This window comes from Aedes aegypti, chromosome 3, assembly GCF_002204515.2.
Source record: "Aedes aegypti strain LVP_AGWG chromosome 3, AaegL5.0 Primary Assembly, whole genome shotgun sequence".
Taxonomy (NCBI): Eukaryota; Metazoa; Arthropoda; class Insecta; order Diptera; family Culicidae; genus Aedes; species Aedes aegypti.
In genome coordinates this window covers 200741873-200760736 of record NC_035109.1, presented here as the reverse complement: position 1 = coordinate 200760736, position 18864 = coordinate 200741873, and the positions used below count along the sequence as shown (strand labels likewise).

At 36.6% G+C, this 18864-nt stretch overlaps 1 protein-coding gene across 1 annotated transcript in view; it reads left to right on the top strand.

Moving 5' to 3' along the window:
• LOC5568213 (dystrophin, isoforms A/C/F/G/H) overlaps positions 1-15524 on the top strand; it is a 352533-nt gene extending 337009 nt beyond the window's left edge. The window contains 7 exon segments of the mRNA XM_021850748.1: positions 8-237; positions 307-813; positions 872-1381; positions 1441-1569; positions 1638-1749; positions 7787-7993; positions 15044-15524. Coding sequence (XP_021706440.1) covers positions 8-237; positions 307-813; positions 872-1381; positions 1441-1569; positions 1638-1749; positions 7787-7993; positions 15044-15144 — 1796 coding nt within the window. The 3' untranslated portion in view covers positions 15145-15524.
• The last annotated feature ends 3340 nt before the right edge of the window (positions 15525-18864 follow it).

Below are 18864 nucleotides of genomic sequence, written 5' to 3'. Positions count from 1 at the left end.
TATTCAGCTTTCGATCGGATAGCAATGAACGTTGCCATAGAATCATTCGATCGTCACGGTCTACGAGCTCAGAACGACAAGTTAATAGACATACCGGATATGACAACAGTCTTGCACTCGCTATATGTAACAATCGAACCAATCGATATGCCGCTGATGCTTGATTTAGCCATCAACTGGATACTCAACGTGTACGACTCACAACGAACCGGGCAGATACGCGTTCTTAGTTTTAAGGTACGCCAAAAATTACTGAAGGCTGAAATATTCGTTCCATTTCACGTATGTATGTTGTACTAATTGCAGGTTGGCCTAATTTTACTCTGCAAGGGGCATTTGGAGGAGAAATATCGCTATTTATTCCGGTTGATTGCGGATCTCGAGAAAAAGGTTGATCAACGAAAGTTAGGATTGTTGCTGCATGACTGCATTCAAGTGCCGCGACAATTGGGGGAAGTTGCAGCATTCGGCGGTTCGAACATTGAACCATCGGTTCGTTCGTGTTTTGAACGAGCTGGTGTAAATCAGAACGGCGAACTGATAGAGACGGCAATCGAAGCGCAACATTTTCTCAATTGGTTGCAACATGAACCCCAAAGTTTGGTGTGGCTTCCGGTTTTACATCGTTTAGTTGCAGCAGAAGCTGCCAAGCATCAAGCCAAGTGCAATATATGCAAGGAATATCCAATTGTTGGTTTTCGATATAGATGTTTGAAGTGCTTCAATTTTGATATGTGTCAAAGATGTTTCTTTTTGGGTCGTAACGCAAAAAATCATAAACTATCACATCCTATGCATGAATATTGTACTACGGTAAAAAATTTTGTATTATTTCTATTTATCTCGGTAATATAAAACTAATTAATTCCAGACTACATCGACTGAAGACGTTCGAGATTTTACGAGAGCTCTTCGTAATAAATTCAAAAGCAGAAAATATTTCAAAAAACATCCTCGAGTTGGATATTTACCAGTTCAAAGCGTATTAGAGGGAGACGCTTTAGAAAGCCCTGCACCTAGTCCTCAGCATGGAACTCACACATTACAAAACGATATGCACTCTCGACTTGAAATGTATGCATCTCGACTGGCTCAAGTTGAATATGGTACTCGAAGTAATTCTACACCCGATAGTGATGACGAACATCAATTAATTGCGCAATACTGTCAATCTTTACCTAATAATGGTGGACCTAAATCCCCAGTACAAGTTATGGCAGCCATGGATGCTGAACAAAGGGAGGAGCTTGAGGCCATGATTAAAGACTTGGAAGAAGAAAATGCTTCTTTGCAAGCAGAATATGAAAGGCTAAAATCAAAGCAAACGCCTATAACCACTCCAGATGATTCTCAAATGGGGCAAACAGGAACGGGTGGAAATGTAGGAGACAATTTGGTTGAAAATTATTTTGCATATTATAAATTGTAACCGTTTTGCAGGACATGATGGCTGAAGCTAAGCTACTGAGACAGCACAAAGGAAGGCTAGAAGCGAGGATGCAAATTTTGGAGGATCACAACCGACAATTAGAAGCGCAGCTACAACGGTTACGACAACTACTTGATGAAGTAAGCGTTTTTTGTGATGAATTTCTGTTGTTGATTGTTTATTTTCTATCGTTTACCAAAAAATCCAGCCAAATACATCCAAAGCATCCACATTGCAAACACGGTCTGTTACGGCATCGCAACTCAATACGGAATCACCAGCTAAACTCCAACAAAATGGTCATTACGATCAGAATTCAAGTAAGTTCAAATAAGCATAATGGTATATACCGCTTAATGGTACATTTAAACTTTCGTTTGGCAAAAAAATCCCCAACTGAATTTTTCTTTACTAATCCCAAGGCGAATTTTTCTTTACTAATCAATATATTTTGGTAATTTTAAAAATGCGCAGTATAGCATAGTTAAGGAGTGGCGATTAATAGCAGTGAGCTTTTTAACACTCGTCTTAATTCCGGCCATAAGTGACGTAGCATTTTTTCGCTGAATTTTACACCCCCTGTCCCATCGTATTTAGTCAGAAATGCTAAATGATATTGCTGTGTGCGTTTGAAATGCAAATATCAAATGCGGGAACACCAAATGCGGTAAGATTTTTCACAAGAAATGCGGCGGTGATTTATATAATCGTTACTAGGTGTCCATTGATTGTTTTGTGTGACCGCATTTGAAGGACGTTTAGTCAAGATTTGCATCTCAAATGCAAACAGCAATAAATATGTAGCGTAACAGACAACTTCCTTTTCTCAGCAATATGGGTAAAATGAAACATTAAAATTCAGAAGTTGTTAATAAAGTTGGACGACATTAATTTAATTAACGAACTGAAACTTTGGAGCTCATGAATGATAGTTTGATATAACATTATTTTGAACAGATTTTTTATATTAAAGGCTGTTTCGACATCAAAAGGTGACAAATAGCACAGCCGCCCGCAAGTCCAGTGGCATGCCATGGCGGCGGAATAGCTAAGGGTTATCCGCATTGTCGTTTGTTACGGGTCTAACTACTCAGGCGATTTTCAAGCTCGGGAAGACCGACGTTGAAGTTATACCGATGGTTCGCTATCTGCTGATGCAAACACTGGAGATGTTAATACAGATGACGTTGACGAAGACAAGGAAATAGACACCTATAAATACGTAGACGGCACAGGTGGCAACGGCAAAGACCCATCAGTCATGGAGCCATTGTTGAATTTAATGGCAAAATAGATGTATAGAAAGCCGGCGTAGCTCTTGCAATGCCCACGCGTCCAGTAGACGACTATTAGGTGTTGTGCGGTAGGTCAGCAAGAAAACATCCAACGCTTTGTCAACTCCGATCTTCCCTCCTGAATTATCTTCATCGCCCTCTTGATCGTATCCACGAGCCTTTCAGCCTGTCCGTTTGACTGTGGGTTGAATGGTGCCGCTGTCGCTGCAGAACTTCTGGAACTTCCTATTAGTGAATTGCGTACCAGTATTGCCACTGACGACCGTTTCAGGCATTCCTAGTCGGGCAAAGATACTTCGTAAAATGTTGATGGAAGCTGTGAAAGTGATACGCTGCGTTGCTACCACTTCATATTCCTTTTTTCCATATGGCAGCTCCGTACCTTCTTCATCTTCTTGGCACTACGTCCTCACTGGGACAGAGCCTGCTTCTTAGCTGAGTGTTCTTATGAGCACTTCCGCAGTTATTAACTGAGAGCTTTTTTTGCCAAAGTTGCCATTTTCGCATTTCTAGGATGATACTGTATGCCCAGGAAAGGCAAGGAAATTTCCATCACGAAAAGATCGAAAAGCATGATTTTGCTTTGTAGCCGCGGACTCTAACCACACGGCTAAGGAAGTCCTCACCGTACCTTAATAGAATCGAAGTATGTTTGCACGTCTCAAGTGTGGTAACAGATAAAAAAGGGGAAAACAACTCTGAATCGCGCCACCTCTACTTAGCTTAGGCTACAAGTTTGATGTCCCACCGGAACTTCCTCATGGTGTTACTTCAGGGGACTAAGGGCTTGTTAATGGCTCTACGCCTTTTCGTCACCTTTTTTTATTAGCTATGGCCACGATTTGTCTCTGCAAAGTCAATAACATTTTGTGGGTGGACACACGTCTTGGTCATGTGAGACTTTTTAGTATAAATTAGTGATCACTAGTATAAATGCTCCTGTGCTTGATAGTTCCACTGCGTTGATCGTCATGCTCTTCTTCGTGTTCTTCTTCTTCAAATTCTCTCTGCTTCGATCTGCCTGTCGGCTGTGAACCGTTTCACTAATTCGTTTAACTATTAGTTGAAATTTGACATTTATGATGTGTTTCCATTTTGAGTGTATCCATTTTGCCTTACGCATACTCTGATATAAACGAAATGCGATGTTTTCAAGAACAATCAGAAGCGACCAACGAGAGGTCTGTTGGTCAAACGAAAAAGAGAAATAAATCATTACCATTCGAGTGCTAGCTAGAAACAGTTGTCTATCTTTCAAACTTTCAAACCAGTCACGGACTTTGATCTAACTTACCATAGTTATAGTTCAATTAAGCTTAGTAAAGCAAATCTAACAATTTCGATAGTCATTTTCCTCTCAAATGGTTGAATTCTGGGGGGGAGAAACCAATACAAAATTTCTCTACGTCACAGTGAGCCGAGATTTTGCTGTCACGAACTGTCACTGTGAGCCCGGATCTTAAACAGTGGACAAACATGATAAAAGCGCGTAATTAGCTTAAGGACATATCCCCATGAGTACCAAAATGGCCTCTAATATGGCACCTTACTTCCCCCTTCACTTCCCGCTCCCTCCTCCCACGCTTCTCACAGTGTTTTGGAGAGCGATCACAAAAAAATGATTATTTGAAGGTACTAACCTTATTGTAGAGGGGTGGTTTCTTAACTGAAGGCATTCCATAATGTGTTTTTTACAAATTACCACTTTTTAAATGCAAACACGTAGTAATTGCTGTGATTTGTGTTGTAAAATACCACGCACTACCGAATCACTTCTTCTTCACGCACCGAGATATTGTTTGCTGGCTTTTCGGTGCCCGTTCTTAAACTCACTTTAAATGGTATTTCTACTCACCGTAGCCATTCAAAAATTTGATGCGATACTTGAAACACTTTAACTTTTCACGCAACGTACTCCTGGGAGCAATCAAACACTTAAATTTATCAATTTGTGCTCGAAAAGCAGCACCGGAACGCAAATTCACTGAGCCAACATTGTTTATGAAACGAGAGCGCAATTCTAACTGATTGGAAGTGATGCCAGTTTTTATGTTTGGAATTGAATTTTTTTGGATATTCATACACTTGCTACAATCACGTATTTTACAATTTCATAACACTCAAAAGGTGTACAATGTCTCAAGTGTTGCAAAACATTTTTATGCGTGAGAAAAAACAATGTACGACGCCATTTAGCAGCAAAAATGAATATTAGATATTATACAGTACAATTGACTGTAGAATGCAAATGCATACTGATGGCAACATTCTACGTCCTTGAAAAGCAAGAGAAGAGAGGAGAAAACTGCCAAAAAAAGTAAACAACACACGCATGGTGTGAAAAATGCTCATAATTTTGGTCAAAAAACATGATTTCACTACCAAATGAAATAAATTGTGATTTTGAGCTTTTATAAAGTTGTTGATAAATTCATATCGACAATAATACCTTTGTATGAAACGAGTGCAAGTGATACTGCCTACATCATTCTGTGGGTGGAGGTATACATGGAACATGATGATTTATTTTTGGCCGACGCACATAACATTGTGCTCCGCTTTGTTGGGTGGCTTGAGAGGGTGCTTTAGCGGGTGGCTCGAGTGGGTGGCAACATTATGTTTACGTGCTCATTGAACCTTCACCTTAAGCATATTTTTGCATTTCATCAAAAGTAGCAAAAATCGAATTAGAATCAATTCATGCACATTCAAAAGTAACGTCACGAAAGCACCGGTAATTCTTATTGAATGTAACGTATTGGAATGAGGCTTTTTTAATTGTTTTCATTAAAACTGAAAATAAACGCATAGAAAAGTGTGGCTCTTTTTCAATGTTTGTCCAGAAAGATCGGAGGCACACAACAATTGAAAACTAGCGATTTTCACTAAGCCTGCCTTGATTGTCGTTGGCAAACTGGAGTTATCTTGCAATTTGAAAAACAATTGTATCCAATTTCGTGTGTAGTATCGGTGCCTCCCTCCCAGGTTGAATTGAACTTCGCGGTCGACCCATTTGAGCTTTGACAGTCGAGTAGTTATTTCAGAACAAAGTTGACAGATGGTTAGTTATTCTAAAATTCACGAGAGCAGAAAACTTTCGAACTGTCAAGTTTAACCATGCTCCAGAGCAAGGTTATTTCTAACCGGAGGGAGGGGAAATAACTATCGAGCTGTCAAATTTTAACTAAAAGTTAAACGAACTGGTGAAACGGTTCACAGCCTTAGCATATCTGGTGACAGGGCCAGTCGGGTCGACTATACTGCCGTGAATCGCAAGTCAGTCCCATCTGTAAAAAGTAGGCATTGAGAAAATGGGCTGTGAAGTTTCCAAACTCGTTTTCCATACAAATATTCAAAAAAATCCAGGTCATTGAAACATGCTCAAATGTTAATGAAACTTTCACAATTTGTATTGAAAAGCGATATCTTTACGAGGAAAATATAAAGATCATCAGAATACGGTTCATTTTTGTGTTACAGGGTGCGAAAGTCTGTAGTGGGACTGATATGCGGTTACTTTTCATTATGGGACAATTTGACTTGCTGTTTTTTCCTATTTTTTCCGAACAAATAATATGATCCCATTTGTGCAGCTGAAAGAGCATTGAAAGATATGCTAAAAAATGAACTCAACTCAATTTTGGCTAAAATGCAGATGGGACTGACTTGCGATTCACGGCAGTATATGCCCTGACTAATTGTTATCTGGGATCCGGAAGCGATTTACAGATTCAACTTGATGACTCGTACAAACTCAGCTATTTCTTTGTAGATTTCTAGGTCTTATGATTTGAATGCATCCGATAGTGATCCAAATTATTATCGAAGCTATAATTCATTCTGCGTATCCCATACTTTGGACAATGTAGAATGACGTGTGTACTTGACACCAATCGCAATCAGCATCCAAAAGAATTTTCATCCTTGCTAGCCAGAACCTCGAGTAATCGTGGCCAGACATCAATCTGTTGATGAGTCTCGACCATTAAACTGGATTTTGTGGTACCATGGGGTTGAAGAGAAGGTCTGTTGTATTTTGTAAAACGTTTTACCTTTTTTATAGCGAATGGTACCGTATATTCTGCTGTCTGTAGGTCCTTTTGTAGCAACTTGTTTTCGATTGTATTGTTCGATGTTACCTGCTTTTGCTAACTGGTCGGCAACTTCGTTGCCCAATATTACAACGTGGCTTGGTCAAGGGGTGGGAAACTCGGCTCAGTGTGCCCGGCACACTTCTTGCTCATTTTCGGCACACTTCAGAAACTTCTAAAAAATATGATAATCGATTCTGGCATCCCTGTTGACATGTCAGAATATCAGCTGTTATCGCTTACTTCTCGCATTTTGAAAAAAAAAAAAGAAAAAAAGGCAAACAATTATTTTGGAGGTGCAACGTAGGTACAGAAATGAGAATACCCAACTAGAAGCATATAACAAAAATATAATAAAATTTTATCAGAAAATGATTTACATATCTTATTATGATATAATTTTGTTAGACACTATTATCCACAGAAGATATTAAAACAAAAATATAACATAATGTGTTATATTGGGTTCTGACTAATTGCAAGTAATTTAAAATTGACTTGTTGCTACACAATCCCAATTTTAAATTGCTTGTTTTAATGCAAAACATACATTTTTCTGGCTACTGCGCGGAATATCATGTCTTATAAGCATTTTTATATAATTGATCAAAAAACGTATATAACACAGTATTATAATTTTGATACATTGTATCAAAAATTATAACTATGTTTGATATGTTTTTAATAGATTTACAACACATTTTAACACATCAATAAATATAACTATGATAGAATTAATATACATTTTTGTTATAATTTTAGTTATTTTAACAACATCCGGCATCAAAATTGTAACAACCTATGTTCGATAAAATCTTTATATCATATCATACGCCATTTATGGACAGTCCCTAATGTGCAAAAGAATACAAAATTTAATTTTTTTAGTATTGCACACAATTTCTTTTTTTTTTAACGTAACTTGCATAATTGAAAATCTAACTTTTTATCATTCCACTATATTTTCGTAGGTTTAGAAAACGGTGCTTCAGGTAAAACAACAATATCCCCTGCATATGTGGGTGTTAATACTGGTGGTGGAATTAACAGCGTTAATGAGCATACTAATCATGTGTCGTTAAATAATGTCAGCAAGAGTCTATCAACGGTCAACAATTTTGGGTCTGCTGACACGAGGCCACCACCGCCTCCTCATACAAGTTTATTACACATGGCTGGTAATTATATCCATTAGTTTGCAATGTGATGTGTTAATCTTTCAGCTCAATCATGTTTTATTCAAAAATTTTGTTGTTTTGTTACTAATCAAATGATACTAACATTAATGCGATAGGTAAAAGATTTTTAGATTTGAATTTTTGCTAATTCTAAAAATATTCATAATGAAGAATGATAAACAGGTATTCAAAAGGGGGGAATTTTGGAATATTGTCTACTTTTTCACCTTTTGATGGTAGCTTTTGGAAGCATTGGAAGCATGAGGAGAAATCATCCATTTTTATAAGTACGAAGAAAAAGTAAGAGGTTGTTTCAAGATACGACCGCCAAATTCAAGTTGGATAACGTTAGTTTCTTCTATTTCCTGGCTTGAGACCGTCAAGAACCAATGAAAGATTTCTACTGATAAAAATCCAATCAATTTTCGCACTATTTGTTGCATGTCGATTCTGACCTATTATGGACATTTTGTGTTATTATTTGTGTCTTTATTCCATTAGAAATTCGTATGAAATTCCTACGTGTTTTTTGATAGGATGTTGACTCTTTTTCACAAGTGTTACTAATCATTGTCATACGCACACTTATGAATCTCTATCGATAATATTACCAAAAATGTGCTTGAATGTGATTGGTTAGATAAAAAAGGGGTCAACATTTTACGATTTTTCAATAGTTCGTTGCTAATAACCAACAGTGTTCTCCATTTGAATCAACGCGTAGATAAATTTCCGATCGCTTGATGGATAAATATTGAAAATCTATCGATAAATGGCTGAGTTATTAGCGGTCAAAACCTGACCATTTTTCGTTACATGCTCAATTTATCGTTTTGTGGGATTTTACCCCCATATGTTGCCGAAGGACGTTATCCAACGTCAAAACACATTTGTTAGAAAATTTTGGCACATGAGCCAAAGAGGCTGATCGTCGTACTTGTTTTCCTGCATTCAGTTGTTTGGCATTTTCAACATTATTGAAAACAGACAAGAAAACCATGAAAAATGATCAATTTCACCCGAAATCACGGTACATGTAAACTTCAATACGTCAAAACCTTATCACAGCAAGAAAAATGTGCTTTTCTATGGAAAATAAGACATGCCTCGATATTTACCCATTTATCAATAGTTTAATCATGAAAATCAATAGTTTTTATGATTGGAGTTGATTCGTAGAAAGATTTCCAATCGATTGGTGCAAGAATCTCGAAAATCTATCCGGGCGTTAGTATGTTATTAACAGTCAAAATCTAACCACTTTTCGTGACGCGAGAGATTTTCGTTTTTCGAAATTGTACCCCAGTATGTCATCCGTAAACAAATATTTCTGACATCCCTGAGGTAACTCAGGTGAGTTAGATGTGAAAATATTGTATAATATTGACTTACAAGTTGATGAGTCCCCCCACACAAAAACTCCGTCCAGCCACCAGAAGACGCCGCACGAAGGACCGTGTATTGGGGAAAAACACATCCATCCTTCGTCAGTCTCGGATGGTGACTGACCCTCTTTGTAGGCTGTTGCCTCACATGATACATAAACATGGCGAAACGAACCACCACACACCAATGGACTTCGATATGAATATGGATTGGACTCTCCTCTACCTGCTCGGTATGAGAGAAATAGCAATAAGAACTATAAATAGATTCTGTATATAGGCCTTTTCATGTGACAGATCCGTCTATGCATTTGTTTACATCGGTGGAGGACCGGTGCTAACACGGGCCTGTCATTTTCATAGAAGAACTGTCAAAGTGCTTCCCGATCAGCTGATTTGAGACGTCATGTGAATAGGCCTATATGATACTCGGCATAGTAGTGGCCAAGTGCACGGAGTGCCTAACAAATAAAAGAAAAGAAAAAAAAAAGTTGATGAGTGTTCGAATGTCCATGTCGGTTTTCAAACTGTCCATTGGCAAAAATGGATCTTTCCTTGATGTGGACGTTCATTCTGTTCAAATTGTTTTCTTTCAGTTTACTGATGGGGGAAAGCAAGCTGATTGGACGGTAGCTAGAAAGTACCGCAAGATTTTTATTTGGTTTTATTTATTATTTATCTTTATTAGGGAGATTTTCAGCCCTTGGCTGGTTCATCTCCGTCCTATTTGGTTTTAAAATTGGTAAACCTTGGCATTTTTTCATTTGTCTACAAAATGTCCAGGGGTTTTCATATTTTTGATAGTTTCAGATAATTTCCAAAATGGTCTTTTGCTGTTGTCGAACAAAAACTACCTAATGAGATCTAAAAGCCAGTTTAGCCAAATGTGGGTTATACCACTTACGAGCGATTTAGATGTGAGTGAAAATAATTCAAATTTGGGTTGATTTGTTACTCCGTGTACAAATTCCCTGCATTACATAGACACGTCTCTCTGCCTCTCAGCTTCCAAAAAGTTTACAAACTACACTAATAGGTGGTGAAGTGTCCGCTGCTGAACGACCGACTGGATTATTTAAAGAAAGTTACAGATAAGAGACTCTAAAGTGCTATCAGCTGCCATCAACTATTTGCACAAAGGCATTTATTATTGTCAGATTTGACAAGCATCTGCGGCAATTTCCTGCATCGACTCGGCTCGTAAATGTCTGAGTCTTAATTCAATTTGGCCTCAAGTGTTACCGTGAGGGCCCCTAACTCTGCGCAGCTCCTAACTCTGCGCACTTTTACCAAAATTCACCAAAATCTGGTAAAACACTTAAATTTTTGTTTACAATTTTTGTTTCATATATTGCTACAATAGTAATAAAAAAGTACGCGAAGAATTTTCTTGACAAATTATGTTTATTACTCTAATAAAAAATGAAATAGCTTTAAAAATATTGAAAAACGTCCAAATTGACTGCCCGTTAGCAAAAATGCTAAGGGAGTACCTCATCACTTAAGTCATTTGAAGCAAATTAAAGAGAATATGTTTCAGATTTTTAGTACGTAGGCACTAGTTTATTTATCGAGCAATCATCACTGGTAAAGTGCAACTTTTTTTTCCTTCATTTTCTTATTCTTCTTAAGTGCGCATAGTAAGGAACCATTTTTCAACTATGTTCCTTACTATGCGCAGCAGTTATAAAACGTTATTTTCAACAAACAATCAACCCTCCAGAGGTCGATATTGAAGGGAACCATCGACTTGTCGACACCATCGTGATATGGAATAGAAATGCTTTGGAAAATTGTTTGAGGGGACCATCATAGTAAGGGAAGATTAAAAAATGACGTCCTTCACATTTTAAGGATTTCTACACTCCGTCTCCTCAGTCCCTGTCGCGATTTTTACAGTACCTAATGTCACATTGTCATAGACTCTTCCTCCCCTCAACGATGGACGTAATTTTTGAATGCTCCCTAACCATGCAATAAAATAATTTAGATATTTTGTATAGTTTCATGAGTCAATATCGAGTAATGGAACACCGAGGTTTAATCGTATTTGCTATATAGAAACGCCAATAAAGTACTGTTATTGATCTGCAATAGGAATCGTTCATTAATTACGTCACGCTTATACAGAGTGGCGATACTTCTCGATTGATTGATGAACAATACATGAAGAATGGATATACCCTTTCGCTTAAACTATTCTTCGTATTTAGTAGAAATGTTCGGGTTTTACCAGAGTCTATAAATGAAGAGTTGCGCGAAGAGTGAAACCAAATCTACCTATCGAACTGTCAAACCGTCTACCTATCGAGCAGACCAGCATAACAAATAGCCCCATTAAACATTTGACAGTTCAACAGCCGACTAAATTGGTTGTTGCACCGACGCTTATGGAAGTTTAACACAGCGAACAACTGACTAATCGCTAGATTAAATCGGGTGACCGAGGAAATCTGCGTTTTAGTAGGTCAACTTGCTTGGATTTTACTTAAAATACCGATTTATCCACCTATTTAGTAGGATTGCGTCGGCCCACCCTATTAAATCGGATGATATTCGATTGATCCTTGTGTTAATCTTCCATAAGCGACGGTGCAATAATCGACCGATTTTGCAACCAATTTAGTCGGCTGTTGAACTGTCAAATTTTTAATGGGGAGGGGCTATTTTTGAAGAAAAAGGAAAAAAATCATTCAAAGAAGCCTCTTCGCGCAACTCTCTGTATATAGACTCTGGGTTTTACATATAACAAACCCGAACCAGGTTCTTATTTATTTACTTCAAACCCGGATCCGACCCGAATCCGAGACAATTATTTAATACCGAATCCGGACCCGAACAGAACCAAACAAATTTGGGTTTTATATTTTCTAATGAAAATACATAAACAGTCCAAGCTAATTTTCCTTTACACGCCAAAAGTGAACGCAAAAAAGACGTAGTTTGTACGTGTGATTGTAATTTCGATTATTTTAAGAGTTGCCCTTAATGGCATTCATTAACACTAATTATCATGGATTGAATTATAGATAAAATTCACTTCATTTAGTAAACTTCTATGTTACAGACATTCCACGCTCCACTAGGGACGTAAAGTCGTATAAAGTAAGAAAATGAAGATTAATTCAGAGTTTAACTGCTAGTAATGCTTTTAGTAAAATACTTTAACTGTTATAAAGAATTTATCGAGTGCGCAGAGTTAGGAACCTAAATGCGCAGAATAAGGAGCATTGCAAAAATGAGTGCGCAGAGTTAGGAACACGGACACCCTTGAGAAAAATTAAAAAAAATGCAATAAAAATCATTACTTAGTGAAACTTTTATATTTTTTCCTTATACATAAGATCAATAAGTATTTGCTCCGAAAATTTCAGACTATTGTGTTTTGTTTTCAATTAATTACAGCAGTTTGAAATTTGAAAAGCCTTAAGTGCGCAGAGTATGGGGCCTTCACGGTACTTTTTTTTACAGGCATCAGTTCACCTTTGGGTCTCCGAAGAAGTTGCTGTGCTTGAAATTTTCTAATTTGATAATGATAAGACACTTACAATGCCTTCTATTGACAAATATATGAATAAAATTTTCACATATGATCGATCAATTTTTCTCACACTAACTTTAAGTTCGTTCATAATAGCCTTTTCCTCATACAGTCAACTCTCGCAATTCGATATTTCGTATCTCGATATCGAGTTAGAGAACCTTAGTAAATGTTGGTTTTCATGGCTACCCTTTGATCTACAACTTTATGGTCCCTACAATATCGAGTTATGGAGAGTTGACTGTAGTAGCTTCTGGGAGCAATGACTTTGGATCTCAATCTTAGTCAAATGAACATATCACTTGATTAACCTTATTAACAAGTGCAATACAAATTTAGTCAGAAATGATAGGACTATGATTAGTTTTAACTAAAAGGATGTCATTTGTTTTATATTGACTTCCATTTTTTTATAGGTGCTTTATCTTTTTATAGAAAAGTTTGCTCAAATATAATTTCTTATAAAATTGCATGTTCATATATTACTTTGTAATTTAAGTGATAGCATTATGTTACTACTCATTCTCGTGATATTAACAATTTTTCTGTTACCATATTTTATGCTACCATTACTACTAACAGGAAGGATGTAAACCATTACAAACATATCACAATGGCTAACAAGCTTGGTAAAACATACGGTAACTAAAACGTACAGTTAGTTTCATAGTGTAACAGATAATACACGGGTAGAAAATAATTACCACCGAATACCAAATTTTGATTTGAAATCTAAATAACTGTTAATTTCATTTCTGAACCCGCGACTGGCGACAGTTAATTTATTCTAAAAGCTGATAATTGTGAAATGTACCACCAAATACTGAATAAATAATTTAGAAGGCATGATAACCAAATTATATTCATATATATCATATTTAAGACACCTACACGTTAATGCTTCCAGTGGACGATTTGCCCTTTGAAGGAAGCACCACACTAGACAACGGACTAGCATGCAACGCCCAGTGGCACAGTCGAAATACTTTCCTAACCAAAAGTTTTCCGGCCTGAAGCGGGAATCGAACCCACACTCCTTGACACGATGCGGCTAAATGCTTGGTAACACTAACCGCACGGCCATGAAGCCCACAAAATTTATATTCATTGGAAATGTATTTGCATTATTTTGAAATTGAAACAATATTTTGATCTACTCATAAAAGATTTAAAATTGTAATCTTTAGTTTCAATAATAAGTTATGTAACATTTTGTACATATATTAGGTTTGTCCTTCTCATCTATCCGGGTACATATAACAACTTCTGGAATATATTTAAATGCTTCCATTTGATGTATTTTCAAAATAAAGAAATGAGAGACAATTGGTTTGAGCTTGAATTGTTTGTTAACCAATAGGATATAGGGCAATAAAGGGAAAGATTTTGTCCATAGAATACATGGACTTTGAAAGATAATCAAAATTTGGTCTATGTGGTTTAAAATTTTTCATATGGTTTCCTTTAATATTCGGTGCACAAAAAACTCTTCACTGAGGAGGAGGATTAATTGAAGTCACGATTCCAAAGCCCTTTGCTTTTTGTAGTGTTTAGACCTCTTTAATTTTGCAGTTTATTATTTTGTAACATATGTCTCGTTGCAAACTGGAAACTAGCAAAATCAATGGTGTCTTCTGTACACAATTGCGGTTCGCTACACAGAGGATACTGCGCTTAATTTTTGTTCATGCGACGGAAGTACGTCATAAGAGTGCTCTAATGAAAATCATACGATCTTATTATGAACTCTTATCATCAATAATGAATACTTTTTTGACTATTAACCTGATAGATTTTCGAAGTGTCGATTAACGTGCGATTAATTTCATGCTTTCTGATCCAGACGTACGTGGTTCGATACCAAGTTGCGACTTTTTCTTACGATGTATTTCTTACGACATATTTCTTACGATGTCGTATGAAAGTCATTTTATAGAAATATTGTATGAAAATCAAAACCTTTTCCTGTAATATAAACTCATATTAGATTCGTATAATAGTCAAAGTTGCAGTATCCTCAGTGTACATTTATGCTAAGAAAATCGATGTACTGGATCCTCATCCTCATCCTCAGCGTTTAAATAATAAATAATCAATCATTAATTTTCATTAAACTTTTTCTAGGTGATTTGAACAAAGCCGTCGAGGAGCTGGTGAACGTTATCACAGAACAGGAAATTGAGCAACAAAGCGACAACGGAATTCTCGATTTGACTGAAAAATAACATGATCATCAGAGCTATTTATTGTGGCTCGGGCAAAATATTCCTACGCGGTTTGTAATATTTACAGTAGCTGTCAAGGATCGTAGCAGATTGCAATAGTTATATTGCATAAACCAATAGAAACATATTGTTTCTTGCAACTAATCTTATATGAAAACAATAATCTATTGATTAAGAGGATAACATTTTATGCCCCAAACACGAAATCAAGAATCATTTCATGTATGTGAAAACAGTCGGCAATCGTATTCCTTAGAGTAATGACGTTTCTTAACACACGAAGTTTCTTAAGGCTCCATAACATTCGTAACCATTTGTTAACGTTGATATGGATATTTTTTATCGGTTATATAATCATAAACTTTTACTTCGAAACTGAACTAGCAAGCGAAAAAAAATCGATTTGATAGATATAGAGTTATCAAAACCTTACATTGTACGTTGAACATTGATGGCACTTAAAGCCGCAGTGGCATATTTCTTGATTCATCAGAATAATTTAGGCATTTTACTAGAAATGCGCCATTTCTATAAAAAAATGTATGTTGTAACTGTCCTATTTCAGATTCACACTCAGTAAGGCGTGCGTCTTAATAGGGTCCTAAAGCCCTATCTCAATTTGAGTACCAAACGCTTAAATTTAGGCCAGAAATGTTTACTAAATTTTGTATGATTTTCAGTTGGTTTACTGCCGTGAATCGCAAGTCAGTCCCATCTGTGAAAAGTAGACATGGTTGGTTGGTTTGACTTTATTAACGAGATTTTTAGCCCTGGGCTAGTTCATCTCGGGACCAACGGCTTTACTTCCCTTCCGAAGGAAGTCGTCACTATAACTTTTTACGTCATAAGTGACTATGTCGGGGATGGGATTCGATCCCAGGTCCTCGGCGTGAGAGGCGAGTGTTCTAACCACTACACCAGGTCCGTCCCCTTTGAAAAGTAGACATTGAGAAAATGGGCTGTGAAGTTTCCAAACTCGTTTTCCATACGAATATTCAAAAAATTCCACAGGATTGGAACGTGTTCAAATCATAATGAAACTTTCACAATTTGCTTTTCACTACGATATTTTTCCCAGAAAAATATAAAGATGAACAAAACACGGTTCATTTTTTTGTGTTACACGGTGCGGAAATCTGGAGTGGGACTGATATGCGGTTATATTTAATTATGGGATAATTTGATTTGGTGTTTTTTTTCCTATTATTTCCGAACAAATCTTATTATCTCATTAGTGCAGCTGAAAGAGCATTGGAAGATATGTTGAAATCGGAACTCAACTCGATTTTGACGAAAATGCAGATGGGACTGACTTGCGATTCACGGCATTTTAGGTCCAAAAAACATTTGTTTTAGATTTTTTAGATTTTGTCACACCCCTTGGTTTAAACTCAAATTTTGGGTTGGGGAAGGGGTGGTAAAATCAACACCTTAAGGATATCATCTTGTTTCTGATAGAAAAACAAGGAATTTGTATAGTTCGATCGCACAACATTATAAATAGGGATGTTATCCATAGCAGCGACATGAATTCAAACTAAAATAGCTAAATTTTCACTATTTTTTATTGCTAGCAAAAAACTATGCAAATGTTCATTTTACCTGCACTATGTGGGTAAAATGAACAGATGTTGGTGGTAAAATGAACACCATGCAAAAATCGTGAGCAAAACAAATATTTTTTTAAATGTTCATTGCGTTTCCGAAAATATATCCGTTAAGGATTGTAACCCATTCAAAAAGAAATCCAAAGGTATTAGATTTGACATCATATCATAACGATATTCACCTCACTGAAAAACCTCAAGACCTCTGAGCTGAAAGTTACGTCAGTTTCAATTTTCAAACGTGGTTTTCTAAAATCTTAGTTTTCGTTGATATTTTCACTACAATTGGCCTCCGTATCAACCCGAACACTCCGTTTTATGCTCTTAATTGTCCGTGTGTGATAAAAATTCTTTGAGATTTGTTTTCCTTCAGTAAAAGGCACGGTGTTCATTTTACCACCACTTCCCCTATACAGGTCGGACTCGATTATCCGGAGTATCGATTTTTTTTTTCATTCCGGACAATCGAATCCTTCGGATAATCGAATCACTAAGAAAAAATTGAAATCTTCTATAAAAGAACTTAAATATTATCTTTTTTCGTGGTTTTATTTATATGATGCGGTGGCGTAGCCAGAAATTGGTTCTAGGAACATTAGAGGTCTTGAAAAGAAAACAATTTTTTTGAACGACATACACAAAAAAACTTTTTTCTAACCCCTCTTTTCTTACCCACGTCAAAAACTGCTAAACCATTCATATTGTATATTGCAATACTAAATTATCTCAATTTTATGCATAAAAAACTGAAAAACAAGAACATCACAAATTAAATTCTGGATAATCGAGTCTAAAATTCCGGATAATCGAATCCCGGATAATCGAGTCTCCGGATAATCGAGTCCGACCTGTATTTTGTTTTCCGTGTTCCGTAAGAAATGTCAGATAGGAACAACCCCAGTGTAAAAACTACAAGCCCTGTGGCATTTTTGTCGACGTCAAACATGGTCAAAAGTGTTAAGATTCATATCGCTGTTATGAACTAATCTACGATGACGTCACGCTGCTCTTTCCAGCGGGAAGAAAACCTTTACTGCGGGCCATGCTTACAAAAAATGAAAGTTTTCGCTACACATTCATCCACTTCATGTTCATTCGGTGAACATTCCTTCACTGGATGTTGATCCGGATATCATTTTATGTAAACACGGCCCACATTTAGAGCGGAAAAGAAAAAGAAAATCGACAATAAAAGATGACCGTGGATAAGTCCATTTAAGTTGGAAACATTGCTGAAGTAGTTACAAGAACATGCACGGAGAAATTGAAGTACTCAAAAGTGAGTTCATTCCACTCAATTCGCTCGTGCGTTAACCTAATTTTGGGCTGATGGGGTAGAAGTTGTTTTCATTTGCACCCATGCGAAACGCCGAAAAAATACCTACTGGATAAGTTATTTTCACTCAACCTGCAGATCAAATAACTCAACTTCCAGTACTTTGCACTTAATTTGAGGTAACGCACAAAGGTTCGGTTTTTGGGTTGTTTTGCTCTTCACTATCTGACAACAATAGATGGAGCGAATGAAATAGGGAGAGAAAAATAACTCAAAAATTAGTTAAAAAATACTCAAATATGGGTTTTTCGTTTTCTCCGTGTGCTGTTTCGTATTATTAAATAAAAACAAGAATTCATTATTCATGTTAGGACCCAATTGTTTTACATAACTAACACTTTTTACTATTCTGTATCGAATGTCAGTATAGGATGCAACTGTTATGTTGATTTTTAACATGACTTCTTTGTACTGAAGTTTTGGTTCCTTCATTTTGATAGGGTATCTCCCAAAACATGAATTTGCCAATATTGGGCCGTAGCAATTACTGCGTTTAAAGTTAAGAAACGTCTTTGCTCTTCGTATATTGATGATGGCCGTTGTCCGTTCAGTATCATGTTAGACGATAAAAATAAACAATAAACAATCATGAAATACTTTTATGACGACATCAAAGACTACTAAATCATACATTACATTCATATCAGCAAATAATGGATACTCATCGTTGAAATTTACGTCAAATGACCTGATAGAAATATGTAGAATTGAAACACATATCCCGAAGATAGAACCTTTCATATCTTTGTTTACAACTCGATGCCATGGTTGAACGAA